The sequence below is a fragment of the Scomber japonicus genome, unplaced genomic scaffold (assembly GCF_027409825.1).
Source record: "Scomber japonicus isolate fScoJap1 unplaced genomic scaffold, fScoJap1.pri scaffold_515, whole genome shotgun sequence".
In the NCBI taxonomy this organism is placed as follows: Eukaryota; Metazoa; Chordata; class Actinopteri; order Scombriformes; family Scombridae; genus Scomber; species Scomber japonicus.
Genome location: NW_026518568.1, coordinates 1 through 17500, shown reverse-complemented (window position 1 = coordinate 17500; position 17500 = coordinate 1). Strand labels below are relative to the sequence as shown.

The following is a 17500-nucleotide window of genomic DNA, read 5'->3' as shown; positions in this document are numbered from 1 at the left end:
CACATTTCACTCCCAACATTCGTCTTCTTTTCCATCCTTCTCTTCCTTCTTCATCTCTCTCTTCACCTGTCTGTCTCTTCTTCTTTTCTTTCATCCCTTCTTATTTTCCTCTACTACTTCTTTATTCCTCTTTATCTCTCACTTCCTCATCTTCCTCTTTTCCTTCCTCTTTTCCTTCCTCATCTTCTTCTTTTCTTTCTTTCTGTTTTTGCTTTCACATTTCACTCCCACTTCTTTTCCATCCTTCTCTTCCTTCTTCACCTCTTTGCTGTCTCTTTTCTACTTTTCTTTCATCCCTCTTTCCATTGATCTTCTCTTCTTTTCGCTCTCATCTCTTTTACTTCCTTCTCTCTCCTTACTTTCCTCAACTCTCTGTCTCCTTCATCCTTTCTTATTCTCCTTCATTCCTCTTTATCCCTCACTCCTCCATCCCTCTTTTCTTTCTGTTCTTTCTTTCTTTCTTTCTTGCTTTACATTTCACTCCCCACATTCGTCTTCTTTTCCATCCTTCTCTTCCTTCTTCACCTCTTTGCTGTCTGATCTGTCTCTTCTACTTTTTTTCCTTCATCCCTCTTTCCATTTCTCTTCTCTTCTGTTCTTTCTCTCTCATTTATTCTACTCCCTCCTTCCTTCCCTAAACTCTCCTCCTCTCTTCCATCGAGCAGGTGAAGGTGATATTTAACATGTATCGCAGCTTTCTGACAGTTTGGAAAGTTACCGCTCCACATTATATGATGATTAGACAAGAGCAGACCCCCCCCCCTCCACACACCTCCTTTTCTTTCTTTTCTTTTTCTCCCTTCTTTTTCTCTCCCAGCGGTGCTGTTAATGGCATATTAATTTGCTGTATTGAACGTGGCAGGCGGTGAAGCTCACATGCTAACTCTGCTCAGCCTTTCAGTTCACTTCGTCTTTATTTAGCTCTAATGGGAAATCAGTGAAAGGTATTTAAAAGAGAAAAAAAGGAAAAGTTGTGTAAAAAAAAAAAAATCACTTTGGCATGTATAGTTCACACACACACACACACACACACACACACACACATACATACACACACACACACACACACACCAAACTAAGAGAAGAAGTCATAAAAGCACATTTACATTTGATTTGTGAGTCGGAGCTTTTATCTTTTGTGATTGGAGGGAGGAAGGAAGGAAAGGAGGGAGGGAGGAAAGAAGGAAAGGATGGAAGGGAAGAAGAAGGAAGGTATGGAAGGAAAGGAGGGAAGAAGGAAGGAAGGTAGGAAGGATGGACGAAGGAAGGTAGAAGGGAGTGAGGGAGGAAAAGAGGGAAAGAAGGATGGAAGGAAAGGAAAGGAAAGGAAGAAGGAAGGAAGGACGGAGGGAGGAAGAAGGAAGGAAAGGAGGGAGGATGGAAGGATGGAAGAATGAAGGAAAGGAGGGAGGGAGGAAGGATGGAAGGAGGGAGGAAGGAAGGAAGGTCGGAGGGAGGGAGGGAGGGAGGAAAGAAGGAAGGAAGGAAAGGATGGACGAAGGAAGGTAGGAAGGGAGGAAGAAGGAAGGAAGGAAAGGAGGGAGGGAAGAAGGAAGGATGGAAGGGAGGAAGAAGGAAGGAAAGGAGGGAGCCAGGAAGGATGGAAGGGAGGAAGAAGGAAGGAAGGAAGGAAGGAAAGGAGGGAGGGAGGAAGGAAGAAGGAAGGAAGGTAGGAGGGAAGGAGGGACAAAAAAAAGAAGGAAGGAAGGAGGGATTGCCACTGATTCTAATTGACTATAATTATTATATATTATTAGATTTTTATTATTATTTATTATAAAGCTGATAAACCTTTACAATGACCAAATGTTGCTTTTTCCAGCTTTTCAAAGTTTCCATTGATGTTTATTAATGTCTTACAGTAAGTTATGATCCCTCACTGGCTTCCCACCAGCACACATTATAACTCTTTAAAGTTTAATTCATTATAAAATCATGTACAGTATATATGTGATGTTTCTGTAGGTGTGTTTAAGATGATTTTCTTCCTTAACCTGCTTCACATTATTCAGTTTATTCATCATGTGCACCATCCTGACCAACTGTTGCTTCATGGCCATGTCCGAGCCGGCGTACTGGGCCAAATATGTGGAGTAAGTACACACCTCTCTTAGCTGTGTGTGTGTGTGTGTGTGTGTGTGTGTGTGTGTGTGTGTGTGTGTGTGTGTGTGTGTGTGTGTGTGTGTGTGTGTGTGTGTGTGTGTGTGTGTGTGTGTGTGTGTGTGTGGAGAACTGGAGATGATTCAACTGGAGACAATGGTCAATTTAAATGTAAACTAACCTCCTGCTCTCCAGTCTGTGGATTATTAAAACGTAACATGGGAACATTTGGGAACATTTAGGAAACATTTGGGAACATTTAGGGAACATTTAGGAGACATTTGGGAACATTTAGGTTACATTTGGGAACATTTAGGAGACATTTGGGAACATTTAGGAAACATTTGAGAGACATTTGGGAACATTTAGGAGACATTTGGGAGACATTTAGGAAACATTTGGGAACATTTGGGAACATTTAGGAGACATTTGGGAACATTTGAGAGACTTTTGGTAACATTTGGTAGATATTTGGGAACATTTGGGAACATTTGGTAGACATTTGTCAACATTTGGGAACATTTGGGAACATTTGATAGGCATTTGGGAAAATTTGGGAGACGTTTGGGAACATTAGGGAACATTTGAGAGACATTTGGGAACATTTGGTAGACATTTGGGAGATATTTGGTAGACATTTGTTAGACATTTGGAACATTTAGGAGACATTTGGGAACATTTAGGAGACATTTGGTAACATTTGGTAGACATTTGGGAACATTTAGGAGACATTTGGGAACATTTAGGAGACAATTGGTAACATTTGGTAGACATTTGGGAACATTTGGGAACATTTGGTAGATATTTGGGAACATTTGGGAGCCATTTGGGAGATATTTGGTAGACATTTGGGAACATTTGGGAGCTATTTGGTAACATTAGGGAAACATTTGGGAACATTTGTGAGACGTTTGGGAACATTTGGAACATTTGGGAACATTAGGGAACATTAGGGAACATTAGGGAACATTAGGGAACATTAGGGAACATTATTTGGTGTACGGAAGCAGACGGAGGACAGAAATGTTATTTACATGCAACGATGATCTCTGGTCCAACTGCAATCACATAAGAGTCTTAAAGCCTCCATCAGGGGAACGGGGGGATTAACATTAACATTACAGAGGAGGGGGGGGCAGAGAGGAGGGGGGGGGGGGGTGATGGAGGAGGGGGGCCAGAGGGGGGGGGGGGTGATGAGGTAAAGATACAGTGAGAGGTGAAGGAGAGAAATACAGAATGTGACTTTTAATGGAGACTGTTTGTCCCAATGTGACTGAATATGGTCTTTACTCTTCCTCCTCTTCCTCTTCTCTTCCTTTCCCCCCCTCTCTCTCTCCTCCCCCCCTCTCTCTCTCTCTCTCTCTCTCTCTCTCTCTCTCACACACCCTTTCTCTCTCTCTCTCTCTCTCTCTCTCTCTCTCTCTCTCTCTCTCTCCCTCTCTCCCTCTCTCTCTCTCTCTCTTCTCCGTCTCTCTCTCTCTCTCTGACTCTCTCTCTCCCTCTCTTCTCCCTCTCTCTCTCCCTCTCTCTCTCTCTCTCTCTCTCTCTCTCTCTCTGTCCGTCTCTCTCTCTCTCTAACTCTCTCTAACTCTCTCTCTCTCTGTCTCTCTCTCTCTCTCTCTCTCTAACTCTCTCTCTCTCTCTCTTCTCTCTCTCTCTCTCTCTCTCTCTCTCTCTCTCTCTCTCTCCCTCACTCTCTCCCCCCCCTCCCCCCCCCCCCCCCCCCTCTCCCCCCCCCCCCCCCCCCCCCCCCCCCCCCTCTCTCTCAGGTACACCTTCACAGGTATCTACACCTTTGAGTCTCTCATTAAGATCTTAGCGAGGGGTTTCTGTGTCGGACCTTTCACCTTCCTGAGAGATCCGTGGAACTGGCTCGACTTCAGCGTCATCGTCATGGCGTGAGTCACACACGGACACACACTCACACACACACACACACACACACGCACGGCACATAAGCACACACATACATACGCACACACACACGCGCGCACACACACACACGCATATATACACACACACACAAACACACTCACATATGGGACACACGCACACACACACGCACACTCACACATGGACACACACACATGCACACACACATACACACACACACACACATACAAATACATATACACGCACACATACACACAAACGCACGCAAATACACACACACACTCACACACGCACACACACACACACGCTCACACATACACACACACCCGCTCACTCACACACGGACACACACACACGCACACACATACACACACACACGGACACACACACATGCGCACGCACATACATACACACACACACGCTCACACACACACACAGACAGACAGAAACACACACACACAGACACATGCACACGCACGCACACACGCACATACTCACACATTCACACTCACACACACACACAGACACAAACACATGCACACTCACACACACCCGCTCACAGACACACACACACACAAACACACACACAACCCACACACACACTCACATATACACACACACCCACACACACACTCACATATACACACACACCCCACACACACACTCACATATACACACACACACCCACACACACACTCACATATACACACACACCCACACACACACTCACATATACATATACACACACAGACACACATACATATACACACATATATATATACACACATACATAGACACACACACACACACACACACACTGTCTAAACTAAAAACTCAGAATTAAAGAATCATTACACTTAAAACTCAGCAGCAGTTATAATGAACTAAAATAGTTGAATCAGCTTTTATTGTGGCGGGACATTCACAGGATATTCATCACCAGCCTGATAATTATAAATATTTTATAGTTGGCTTTTTAGATCAGATAAATTATTCTGAGGATCGGAGCAAGGAAAGGTTTGTTCAGGTCTGTCATCTTTTATTTATTCACTTCAATTATTGTTTCACTCCTCGTGTCGTCCTCCCGGGTCAAACTGACCCCCCCCCCCCCCCCCCCCCCCCCCGTCTTATTCTTCTTTCCTCCCTTCCTCCCTTTCTTCTTCCTTCCTTCCTTCCTCCCTTCCTTCCTTCCTTCCGTACTTCCACCATCTGTCCTCGGCCCACTTCCTGTCTTCTTTTCCTTCCTTCCTTCCTCACTCATTGACTCCTTCCTTCCACCTTTCCTTTCTGTCTTCTTTTCCTTCCTTTCTTCCTTCCTTCCTTCCTTTCCATCTGTCCTTACTTCTGTCCTTCCTCCCTTTCATTCTTTCTTTTTTCCTTCTTTCTTTCCTTCATTCCTTGCATCTTTCCTCACTCCTTGACTCCTTCCTGTCTTCTCTTCCTTCTCTTCTTTCTTTTCCTTCCTTCCTTCCATTTGTCCTTCCTTCCATCCTTACTTCTGTCCTTCTGTACTTCCTTCCTTCCTCACTCCTTGACTCCTTCCTTCCTTCCTTCCTTCGGTCCGGCCCACATGAGATCAAATTGTACTGTATGTGGCCCTTGAATGAAAATGAGTTTGACACCTCTACATTAAACATAAAATAAATAGATAAAAAAAGACTTTAAACATAGAAATTAAAAGGAGTAAAATAAAATATAGAATAAAATAAAAAGTTAACTAGAATAAAACTAGAGAATAAAAATTGAGCAAATGTCAAAAAAAAAAAAAAAAAAAAACCCATGAGAAACATCTGAATGATTTAAAGCATCTCATCCACTTTGACGTCACGCTTCCTTTCAACCTTTCACAATAAAAGCTTACCAGGCAGAGCTGAGGTGATTTTGCCTCTGCTCCGGAAGCTTTTAAAATGAAAATCCGTGCAGGAAACGACTCGGCGGTAAAGTAGAAGTGACGGGAACGAATCGGTGAAGAGAGAGAAGCTGAGAGCAGCAGAGTGTCACACTGTTGTTGTCGTGGTGACGGGATTAAAATGCCGCACACGCTCCTCTCCGCACATTATCACTAAACTGCTTCAAACATTTGTGCTATGGTCAGTTTATTTTTTTTACAGCTAAGCTTTAAACTTTGCTTTAGTGAACTTTGACACATTTGCAAAGTCAGGGGAAAGAAAAGTGTGTAACTAACTATCATTAATAAGCCCAACAAGCAGGCCTTCAAAATAAAAGCTGAGCAGCGATGACGAGATTTACAGTGAGAGGAAGTAAGTAGTGAATGAATGCGTCAACAGCTTTTACCCTTAGATCACGAAAGTAATGGAGGAAGGAGGGAAGGAAAGAAGGGAGGAAAGAAAGAAGGGAGGAAGAAGGAAGGAAGAAGGAACAAAAGGAGAAAGGAAGGAAGGAAAGGAAGGAGGGAGGAAGGAAGGAAAGGAGGAAGGAGGGGAGGAAGGAGGGACGAAGGAAGGAAAGGAGGAAGGAAGGGAGGAAGAAGGAAAGAAGGAAAGAAAGGAAGGAGGAAGAAGGAAGGGAAGGAGGGAGGAAGAAAGGAAAAGAGGAAGGTAGGGGGAAGGAAAGAAGGAAAGGAAAAAAAGAGAGAAGGAGGGAGGAAGGACAGACGGAAGGAAGGGAGGAAGGAAGGAAGGAAAGGAAGGAGGGAGGAAGGAAGGAAAGGAGGAAGGAAGGAAAGGAGGAAGGAAAGAAAGGAAGGAGGCAGGAAGGAAGGAAAGAAAGGAAGGAAGGAGGGAGGAAGGAAGGAAAGGAAGGAGGGAGGAAGAAGGAAGGAAAGAAAGAGAGAAGGGGCGGGCGGACAGACGGAAGGAAGGAAAGGAGGAAGGAAGGAAAGAAAGAGAGGAGGGAGGGAGGGCAGACGGAAGGAAGGAAGGAAGGGAGGAAAGAAGGAAGGAAGAAAGAAAGAGAGAAGGAGGGCGGGCGGAAGGACAGATGGAAGGAAGGAAGGAAGGAAGGAAGGAAGGGAGGAAAGAAGGAACAGTCAAAACAGACGGGGTCAATTTGACCCGGGAGGGCGACAGGAAGCTTAAACACATTTCAGTTAGTGTACTTCCTGTTTCATTCCACATGACTTTAATGATCTGATGTATTTATACTGTATGTGAGGATTTACTTCATTGTTAACTGGAAAGAAACGTTGACATATTCAATACTTACTTCCCCCCATTGTGTCCCGCCACAATAAAAGAATGTGTGCAAGTTATTCATACATTTATTATATCACATTTTAACCCTTTAAATTTAAACTAAACCAGATCGGACACAATAAACAATTACCTTACTGTATGATACGTTGTGACAGGTCTAATCAGCTGCTCCAGATTTCTTAAACTGAAATAAAAAAAATTAAAATTAAAATAAAAGAATAAAGCTGTAGTGAGTTTTAATGAGACAGTATAAAGTATAATGTTTAATGTTGAAGCAGCAACAGAAGCTCAGAGCATCAGTCAGTGGCTTGCTGCTCTTAGACCTGCACTAAACCCCTCCACGCTGCAGCCTGTGTGTGTGTGTGTGTGTGTGTGTGTGTGTGTGGGACGGGTGGTTGTTGTTTGACCCTCACACACACACACACACACACACACACACACACACACACACACACACACACACACACACACATCTCTCCCCCGGAGGCGTTGACACACTTCTGCTACAACCTGCCATTCCTCTGTAAACTTTCACTGCTCTGATGTAACGTTCGCTGCAGCCGAAGGACGTAGGAATTATTAATACTCACCAAAAACGCCACGGATACAAATGATGCTTCGGTGTAATTAGAGAGAGTCGGACGTCTGCCATTTGTCTTTTTGCCCTTTTTGTGATCTTTGTGATTAATACAGCAGAGATTAATCTGCAGCTCATATTTCAATTCTGGATGTCGGATTGTCCTTGAACACACCACGAAGCAGCTTCAACAGAATATAAACTTTCTACTGAAATATGAAACTAATAATCTATCTCACTCGCTCCATAACGATTATTTTAGACAATATACATTTATAAAAACAGTATTATTTCAAAAACAGCTGATTTTATTCATATATTTTCATTAAATTGCATTTTATATTTACATTTTTATCATTTATTATTCTTTATTTGTTTATTCTAATGACTTTTTCATGTGGATCCAGATAAATACATAAATAAATGTGTTTGAATTAGTTTACATAATCTCATCTTTACCTTTTAAATAACCATTTATGAGTTTATAATGTATAATATATGTATGAATATCGAAGCTCTGTTCAAAAATATTTAATTGGAATCTTTATTTCTTATTTCTTATTAAACAGCAAATATGGAAACAATAAAAATAATACAAATAAAGATATTTAACCTTTAAAGACTGACTTTTAATAATATTTATTATATGTATAAGCCTGCCTTTTATTTAAATTCTATTTTTATTTTTATTTTTTCATTTGAATGACTTTTTATTGATTTACTTTTAAAATATTCTTCTAAAGCCTCTGATAAATACACATTTAAACCACTTATATGATTCCCTTTATACCTTTTAAATGATCCTAGGATAACCCTATTAGCTTCTAATAATAATATTAATAATTAATGCATTTTATTTAAAGGTGCATTTCAAAGCACTCAAGACATAAAACAACAACAACAGAACAATAAACAATATCAGCTGACGTTGATGTGAAAGTATAAATAGTATATAGAACTAGAGCTCAGAGTTCACAAGAGTGTTAACCCTCCTGTTGTCCTCGAGTCAAGGAAGGAAGGGAGGAAAGAAGGGAGGGAAGGAAAGAAGGAAAGGAGGGAAGGAAGGAGGAAGAAGGAAGGAAAGGAGGAAGGAAGGGAGGAAGGAAGAAGGAAAGAAAGGAGGAAGGAAGGAAAGGAGGAAGAAGAAAGGAAAGGAGGGAGGGAGGAAGGAAGGAAGGAAGCAAAGGTGCAAGGATGGAAGGAAGAAGGAAGGAAAGGAGGAAGGGAGGAAGGAAGAAGGAAGAAAAGGAGGAAGGATGGAAGGAAGAAGGAAGGAAAGGAGAAAGGAAGGGAGGGAAGGAAAGAAGGAAAGGAGGGAAGGAAGGAGGAAGAAGGAAGGAAAGGAGGAAGGAAGGGAGGAAGGAAGAAGGAAAGAAAGGAGGAAGGAAGGAAAGGAGGAAGAAGAAAGGAAAGGAGGGAGGGAGGAAGGAAGGAAGGAAGCAAAGGTGGAAGGATGGAAGGAAGAAGGAAGGGAGGAAGGAAGAAAGAAGAAAAGGAGAAAGGATGGAAGGAAGAAGGAAGGAAAGGAGGAAGGAAGGGAGGAAAGGAGGAAGGGAGGAAGAAAGGAAAGGAGGAAGCAAGGATGGTAGGAGGGAGGGAGAAAGGGAGAAAGGAAAAGAGGAAGGAAGGGGGAAGGTAGGGGGGAGGAAAAGAAAGAAGGGAGGAAGGAAAAGAAGACTACATAGAGCAGGGATGTCAAACATGCGGCCCGTGGGCCAGAACCGGCCCGCCGAGGCGTCCAATCCGGCCCACTGTCCCTCCTGTCATCTGTCCTTCTTTCCTTCCTCCCTTTCTTACTTCTTTCCTTCTTTGTTTCCTTCCATCCTACCTTCCTTCCTTCCTTCCACTTTTCCTTCATCTTCTTTTCCTTTCTTCCTTTCCTTCCTTCCTTCCTTCCTTCCATCTTTCCTTCATCTTCTTTTCCTTTCTTCCTTGCTTCCTTCCTTCCTTTCTTGTCTTCTTTTCCTTTCTTCCTTTCTTTCCTAATACCACTTCCTCCCTTCCTTCCTTCCTTATCCCTTTTCCTTCCTTCCTTCCTTCCTTCCTTCCATCCTACCTTCCTTCCTTCCACCTTTCCTTCATTTTCTTTTCCTTCCTTCCTTCCTTGCTTCTTTGCTTTCTTGTCTTCTTTCCTTCTTTGTTTCCTTCCTTCCCTCCGTCCTTCCTTCCTTCCATCTTTCCTTCATTTTCTTTTCCTTCCTTTCTTCCTTTTCTTCCTCATACCCCTTCCTTCCTTCCTCCCTTCCTTATCCCTTTTCCTTTCTTCCTTCCTTCCTTCCTTCCTTCCTTCCTTCCTTCCTTATCCATTTTCCTTTCTTCCTTCCTTCCTCCCTTCATTTTGTCTTTCATTCCCTCCTTTCCTTCCTTCCTTATCCCTTTTCCTTTCTTCCTTCCTTCCTTCCTTCCTTTTGTCTTTCCTTCCCTCCTTTCCTTCCTTCCTATCACTTTTCCCTTCTTTCCATCCTTGTTTCCTTCCTCCCTTCCATCTTTTTATTGGCCCACATGAGTACAGGAAGTGAAGCATAGTCAGAGTTTTCAGGATTTAAAGGTCAGAAGAGTTTATTTATATTGTCTCCGTCTATTTCCTGGAAGTGTGAGAGATAAACGAGCCGAGCCGAATATCTACAAACTAAACTTCCTGCTCAGGTTTTAAAAAATGAGAAACTCAACTTAAAAAAGCTGAAAACAGCAAAAACACACAAAAAAGTTCTGAGGTGAATCATTAACGGAGACGATGAAACAGCAGATACATGAGTTCCATCTGCCTTCCTTCCTTCCTTCCTTCCTTCCTTCCTTCCTTCCTTCCTTGGATGAAACAGCAGATACATGAGTTCCATCTTCCTTCCTTCCTTCCTTCCTTCCTTCCTTCTTTTCCCTCCTTCCTTCCTTTTTGTCTTCTCTTCCTTTCTCCCCTTTTCCTTCCTTCCTTCCTCTCTTCATTTCCTTCCTTCCTTCCTTTCTCCCTTCCTTCCTTCCTTCCTTCCTTCCTTCCTTCCTTCCTTCCTTCCTTCCTTCCTTCCGTCCTTCCTTCCTTCCTTTCTTCCTTTCTTCCTTTCTTCCTTTCTTCGTTCGTTCGTTCGTTCGTTCCTTCCTTCCTTTCTTCCTTCCTTCCTTCTTTTCCCTCCTTCCTTCCTTTTTGTCTTCTCTTCCTTTCTCCCTTTTTCCTTCCTTCCTTCCTCTCTTCTTTCCTTCCTTCCTTCCTTCTTGTCTTCTCTTCCTTTCTCCCTTCCTTCCTTCCATCTGCCCTTCCTTCTGTCATTCCTTCCTTCCATCTGCCCTTCCTTCTGTCCTTCCTTCCTTCCTTCATTCCTTCCTTCCTGCCTTCCTTCCTTCCTTCCTGGCCCACATGAGATCAAATTGGCCCTTGAACAATATGAACAGGAAGTAAAGGGTTAAAGAAAGAGCGTGACCTCTCCACTCTGGTAATTGACTGACTGATGGAAAATCACTGTGCTTTGGTTTGGTTAGCGATCAGGTGACGATCAATCAGAGCGCTGAGGAGACCCCCCCCCCCCCGAGCCCCCCCCTCTCCTCTACCCCACCCCCCACTCCCCAGCTAGAAGATAAACGATCAGAGTGAACTGATCGGATCAATAGTCGACCCCTCGGCTCGGCTCGGAGGTTACGGAGCGGCGGCGGCGGTGATGAAGAGGTGTCACCTCTGCACCTCGGTGAAGGTGCCCCTCGCACGCCGTCGCCACGGTTACGTAACGCCACACTTAAAAGGACGAATCCGCCATTAAAAACGAGTCAAAGCTTTAAAATGCACATCTGCTGCTGCTGTGCTTTACATTTAGAGCGTTGTAGATCATCCAGATGTTTCTAGAAGCTGATGTGCTGCTCTCACTGCTCGCTGATAAAAGATAAAGGAGATAAAAATATAAATAAATGAGTTTAAACCAGTTAAACAGTTAATTTATACCTTTTACCTCTACCTCAGAGAGTCAAACTCATTTATATTCAAGGGTTAGATACATGAAAGGAAGGAAGGAAGGAAGGAAGGAAAATAGGAAGGAAAGATGGAAGGATGGAAAGATGGAAGAAAGGAAGAAAGAAAGGGAGCAATGACAGATGGAAGGAAGGGAAGACAAGAAGGAAGGAAGGAAGGAAGGAAAGCTGGAAGGGGAGGAAGGAAGGAAGGAAGGAAAAGAAGACGGGAAGGAAAGATGGAAGGACAGAAGAAAGGAAGGAAGGAAAAGAAGACAGGAAGAAAAGATGGAAGGAAGGAAGGAAAAGAAGGGAAGAAGGAAGGATGGAAGGAAGGAAGGAAGGAAGGAAAAGAAGACAGGAAGGAAAGATGGAAGGACAGAAGGAAGGGAGGAAAAGAAGACAGGAAGGAAGGAAGGAAGGAATTTAATATTATTTATTAATAAACTGAGTGAACAAAATAAATCTATTGAGCATTAAATAACTATAACTTACATTTATGAATGAAGTCAATTCTTTAAAATGACCTCCGAACTAGCTATGATATTATAACATTAAATATGTCAGCTTCACTCACTGAACTCTGAACCGTAGCTGCAAGGCATTCTGGGAAACGTAGTGAGTCAGTGAGAGCAGACGAGGAAGAGGAAGAGGAAGAGGAAACGCCAAGCACAGTTCTCTCGTAAATCCCTCCATCTGTGCTTGTATCAGTCAGTGACAAAGTGTTGATCTCTTGTTTGGCTTCAGAGTGACACACACATACACACACACACACACACACACACACACACACAGACACACACACACACACACACACTCACACACACACACACACACACACACACACACACACACACACACACACACACGCGTATGTCAGTATGTGTGTGTCCTTGAACCGAGGGCCACGCTGCGGTCAGATGGATCTTTAGCAGGACAGGGACACATAAGTCACCTCTTAACACACACACACATACACACACACACACACCCCACACACACACACACACACACACACACACACACACTCACACACACACTCACACACACATACACACACACGCCGCCCCTGACACATCACCTCTCTACGCCCGGGCTTTATTAAAACCAGAGTGATGGTCGGTAAATAGACACACCTCTTCTGACACACACACACACACACACACACACACACACACACACACACACACACACACTCACACACACACACACACACACACACACACACATAGTGTCTGATTGATGCTCTCCTCCCCTCCCAACGAGTCAGGATTCCCATGGTAACAGAGTCCATCAACCTCCCCTTCTCTAGCAACACACACACACACACACACACACACACACACGTACACACACACACACACACACACTCCGCCCCTGTGCTACTGATACTGAGCGTAATGACGTGTTAATGTCTCCACGGTATTTAAGATCCAACATTTTACATCTAATCAGCATCAATACATTCATCTATGTATTAATTGATTATCAGGGTTACCATGGCAACCGTTTAAGACCCCTCTACTCCCCTTTACTGCCGTGATCCAGTGACCCATATATGGAAGGAAATCTTTATAACTTCATGTGTAACTTTATAAATGCTGATATATAATGTATATATATGAAGTCAATACAAACACATGAGTAACAGTAATATATTAATGTGTTTCTACAGTAAACTAGACTCAATATTACTGTTAAATATAATATTTAAATGTAAAATTACACAATATGATCCTGTAATTATGATGTGATATTACTGTAAATTCATAACAACAACATTGAGTTTTCATTTTAACCATAAAACCACAAAATTATACAATAAAACTACAATATTTCATGTCTAAATTACAGTAAAACTAATATTTTATGTCTGAATGACTGTAAAACTATAATATTTTATAGTTAAATTACATTAAAACTACAAATTTTAATGCCTAAATTACTGTAAAAAACTATTTTTTGACTAAATTACAATAAAACTACAATATTTTATATATAAATTATAGTAAAACTAATATTTTATGTCTAAATTACAATAAAACTACAATATTTTATGGTTTAATTACAGTAAATCTACATTATAATTACCCAGCATGCATTGTAAAAGTGTGATTTCAGTAGTTTATTGTGAGAATTTACTATAAAAAAGCTGCTGATTGTTAACAGTAAACTTTTTAAATCACCTTAAAACAGCTGAGACGACATTAAACCTCGTCTAGAAACAGTCCTATCTCTAAAATATAGAATTAATCTCATCCTGATGATGTTAAACTTGTTATTTAAATTCAAATAAAAGACAAAAATGTGATTTAAAAATGGAAAAACTAATAATATAAATGTTAAAATCCAGATTATTACAACACTGCCACTGTCATCTCTTTACCTACACACACACACACACACACACACACACACACACACACACACACACACACACCCCTCCCCTCTCCCCTCTCCACTGTAATTCAATCAGCCTGCCGGTCAATGCCGGTGAAATATGAGCCGTAATGGCCGACCGTTAGCAGCCGGGGATCAGGTGACTCCATCTAACCGGGGAGCCAAAATGGCCGCTGTCGCCAGTCGCCGTCCTGTCGGTCGCTCTGAGGCCTTGTAGCTGTCGTTTAGTCCAGCTGTTTAAGTTAATACCTCTACCTTATTATTCATAACTCATTTTTAATGTTTTTACCCAATTTATTAAACATTAAATGCATTTTCACAATTGAATGTTTCTTTCAAAACTTGCTTTTGATTTTTTTTCTCTGAATCTTTTGAGTTCTTTTTCTTCATACTTTTATTTTTATTATTTTATTTATTTCCAGATATGTAAAAAATAAACTCTGACTGTTTTATAGCGGACAACATTTTATTGAATTGAGGCTCTGACACATCAAAGGGGGTTTGTTCCTTTAACCCTCCTGTTGTCCTCAAGGAAGGAAGGAAGGAGGCAGGAAGGAAGGAAGGAAGGAAGGAAAGGAGGGAGGGAGGAAGGAAGGTTGGAAAGGAGGGAGGGAGGAAGAAGGGAGGAAGGAAGGAAAGGAGGGAGGGAGGAAGAAAGGAAGGGAGGAAAGGAGGAAGGGAGGAAGGAAGGGAGGGAGGAAGAAGGAAGGAAAAGAGGGAAGAAACGAAGGAGAGAGGGAGGTAGGAGGGAAGGAATGAAGTAGAGAGGGAGGAAGGAAGGGGAGAAAGGAGGGAAGAAGAAGGAAGGAAAGGAGAGAAGGAAGGAAGGAAGGAAAGAAATGCGAGAGGAAGAAGGAAGAAAGGGGGGGAAGGAATGAAGGACAGAGGGAGGAAGGAAGGGAGGAAGGAGGGAAGGAAAGAAGGAGGAAGGAAGGAAGGAAGTAAGGAAAGGAGAGAGGAAGGAAGAAAGGAGAGAAGGAAGGGAGGAAGAAGGAAGGAAAGGAGAGAAGGAAGGGAGGAAGGAAAGAAGGAACAGTCAAAACAGACGTGGTCAACAGGAGGGTTAAACCCATTAAACTCATTAAACTCACAGCAGTATATATTTTTTTATATATTTTTATATATTTTATATATTTTTATATATTTTATATATTCAGACTTTGTTATTTTTGTCTTCTTTTGTTGTATGTTGAAAACTCGCCACACTGCCCCCTGCAGGCTGTTAACCGAGTTTATCAAAGTAGGGAACCTGCAGGCGCTGAGAACCTTTAGAGTCCTCCGAGCCCTGAAAACTATCTCGGTCATCCCAGGTAAGACCACCAGACCACCAGGGGGCGACAAACCAAAAAAAAAACCCAATACACTCGTTTCATCGTATAAACGTCGTCGTACACGTCGTCTCTTGTTCGTCCCGTGTCGTCTGCCGTGTCTTGCAGCACCAGCACCACCACAAGCCCCGCCCCCTTCCCTCTTCCAACTCCTCCCCCCTCCCCTCCCCTTCTGCTCACTTCCTACTTCCTGTCCAATCAGGGTTCAGGGGTGTAATCACCTGGTCTGCATTAAATGAATCAGTGAAGAAGGAGAAGTTAAGATGTTGAAACTTGATCACATGATTGTTGGCTGGAGGTTACCGTGGATACTGGCTGATGCTCGGAGGGGTTTTATTAATTTATAAATTTATAAAGTTTAATATTTAAACCTTTTTATTACTTTTTTTACTTCCTCTGGTTTGTTTTAGGGTCTGGAGATGGATTAACCCTCCTGTTGTCCTTAAGTCAAGGAAGGGAGGAAGAAGGAAAGGAGGGAGGAAGGGAAGAAGAAGTAGGAAGGAAAGGAGGAAGGAAGGGAGAAAGAAGGAAGGAAAGGAGGAAGGAGGAGGGAAGGAAGGAGGGAGAGAGGGAAGGAGGAAAGGAAGGAAGGAAGGAAGGACAGAAGGAAGGAGGGAGGGAAGGAGGGAAGGAAAGGAGGAAGGAAGGGAGAAAGAAGGAAAGAAAGGAGGGAGGAAGGAAGAAGGAAAGAAAGGAGGAAGGAAGGGAGGAAAGGAGGGAGGAGGGAGAGAAGGAAGGACGGACGGACGGAAGGAAGGAAGGAAGGAGGAAGGAAGGGAGGAAAGAAGGACAGAAGGATGGAAAGGAGGGAGGAGGTAAGGAAGGAAAGAGAGAAGAAGAGCGGTAGGAAAGGAAGGAAGGAAGGAAGGAAGGATGGAAGGAAAGAAGGACAGAAGGAAGGGAGGACAGAAGGAAAGGAAGGAAGGAAAGGAAATAAGGAAGGAAAAAATGGTCTAATTAGCTGAAATAAAGGCAGTGAAAGCAAACTTTTGTTGCAGTTTGAGGTAAAACAACGAATGAAAACCTCAAATATTAGTCAGTAAAAGAAGATAAAAGTTAGTTTGATTCAATTCATGATTTGATTTATACATAAAACTTCAAACTCTGAAGCTTTAACTCTTCCTCCAGTTTAACGCCCATGTGATCAGATCTGAACATCTAAACTTCTCCTTCCTGTCAGCGGTCCAGTCTGGCTTTGACCTTCTGGTGTTGCCGTCCGACTCGGCTCGTCTCTACTGTCTCTCTCTCTCTCTCTCTCTCTCTCTCCCTTTCCTCTCTATGTCTCTCTCTCTCTCTCGCTCTCTGTGTCTCTACTGCATCTCTCTCTCTCTCTCTCTCTACTGTATCTCTCTCACTCTCTCTGTCTCTCTCTCTCTCTCTCTCCTCTCTCTCTCTCTCTCTCTGTCTCTACTCTATCTCTCTCTCTCTCTCTCTGTCTCTACTGGATCTCTCTCTCTCTCTCTCTCTCTCTCTCTCTCTCTCTACTCTCTCTCTCTCTCTCTCTCTCTCTCTCTGTCTCTACTGTATCTCTCTCTCTGTCTCTACTGTATCTCTCTTTCTCTCTCTCTCTCTCTGTCTCTCTCTCTCTCTCTCTGTCTCTCTCTCTCTCGCTCTCTCTGTCTCTCTCGCTCACTCTCTCTCTCTCTCTCTCTCTCTATCTACTGTAACTCTCTCTCTCTCCCTTTCTCTACTGTATCTCTCTCTCTCTCTCTCTCTCTACTGTATCTCTCTCTCTCTCTCTCTCTCTGTGTGTGTCCACTCTCTCTCTCTCTCTCTCTCTCCCTTTCCTCTCTATGTCTCTCTCTCTCTCTCGCTCTCTCTGTCTCTACTGTATCTCTCTCTCTTTCTCTCTCTCTCTCTCTCTCTCTCTCTCTCTCTCTCTCTCTCTCTCTCTCTCTACACTCTTTCTTCTCCTCCATCTTTCTATCCCTCCGTGTCGGCTCGTTGTTGGTTTTTTGTTCTTTTCCCGTCCAGTGTGGTCATACCCTTCTGTGTGTGTCTGTTCTTGTGCTTCTCTGTCTCCCGGCTTGTTGCAGATATGTGACTGAGTTTGTGGACCTGGGTAATGTGTCAGCCTTAAGGACGTTCAGGGTGCTGCGAGCGCTCAAAACCATCTCTGT

General features: G+C 42.9%; 1 protein-coding gene across 1 annotated transcript in view; it reads left to right on the top strand.

Annotated features, from left to right (window-relative positions):
• The window catches only part of LOC128354740 (sodium channel protein type 4 subunit alpha-like), a gene marked incomplete at its 3' end in the record, with an annotated part of 28414 nt that extends 10919 nt beyond the window's left edge, over positions 1-17495 (top strand). The window contains exons 5-7 of the mRNA XM_053314911.1: positions 2004-2093; positions 3870-3998; positions 17417-17495. Of these exons, the coding sequence (XP_053170886.1) occupies positions 2004-2093; positions 3870-3998; positions 17417-17495 (298 nt within the window). The remainder of the gene's footprint in view (positions 1-2003; positions 2094-3869; positions 3999-17416) is intronic.
• Positions 17496-17500: the final 5 nt, after the last annotated feature.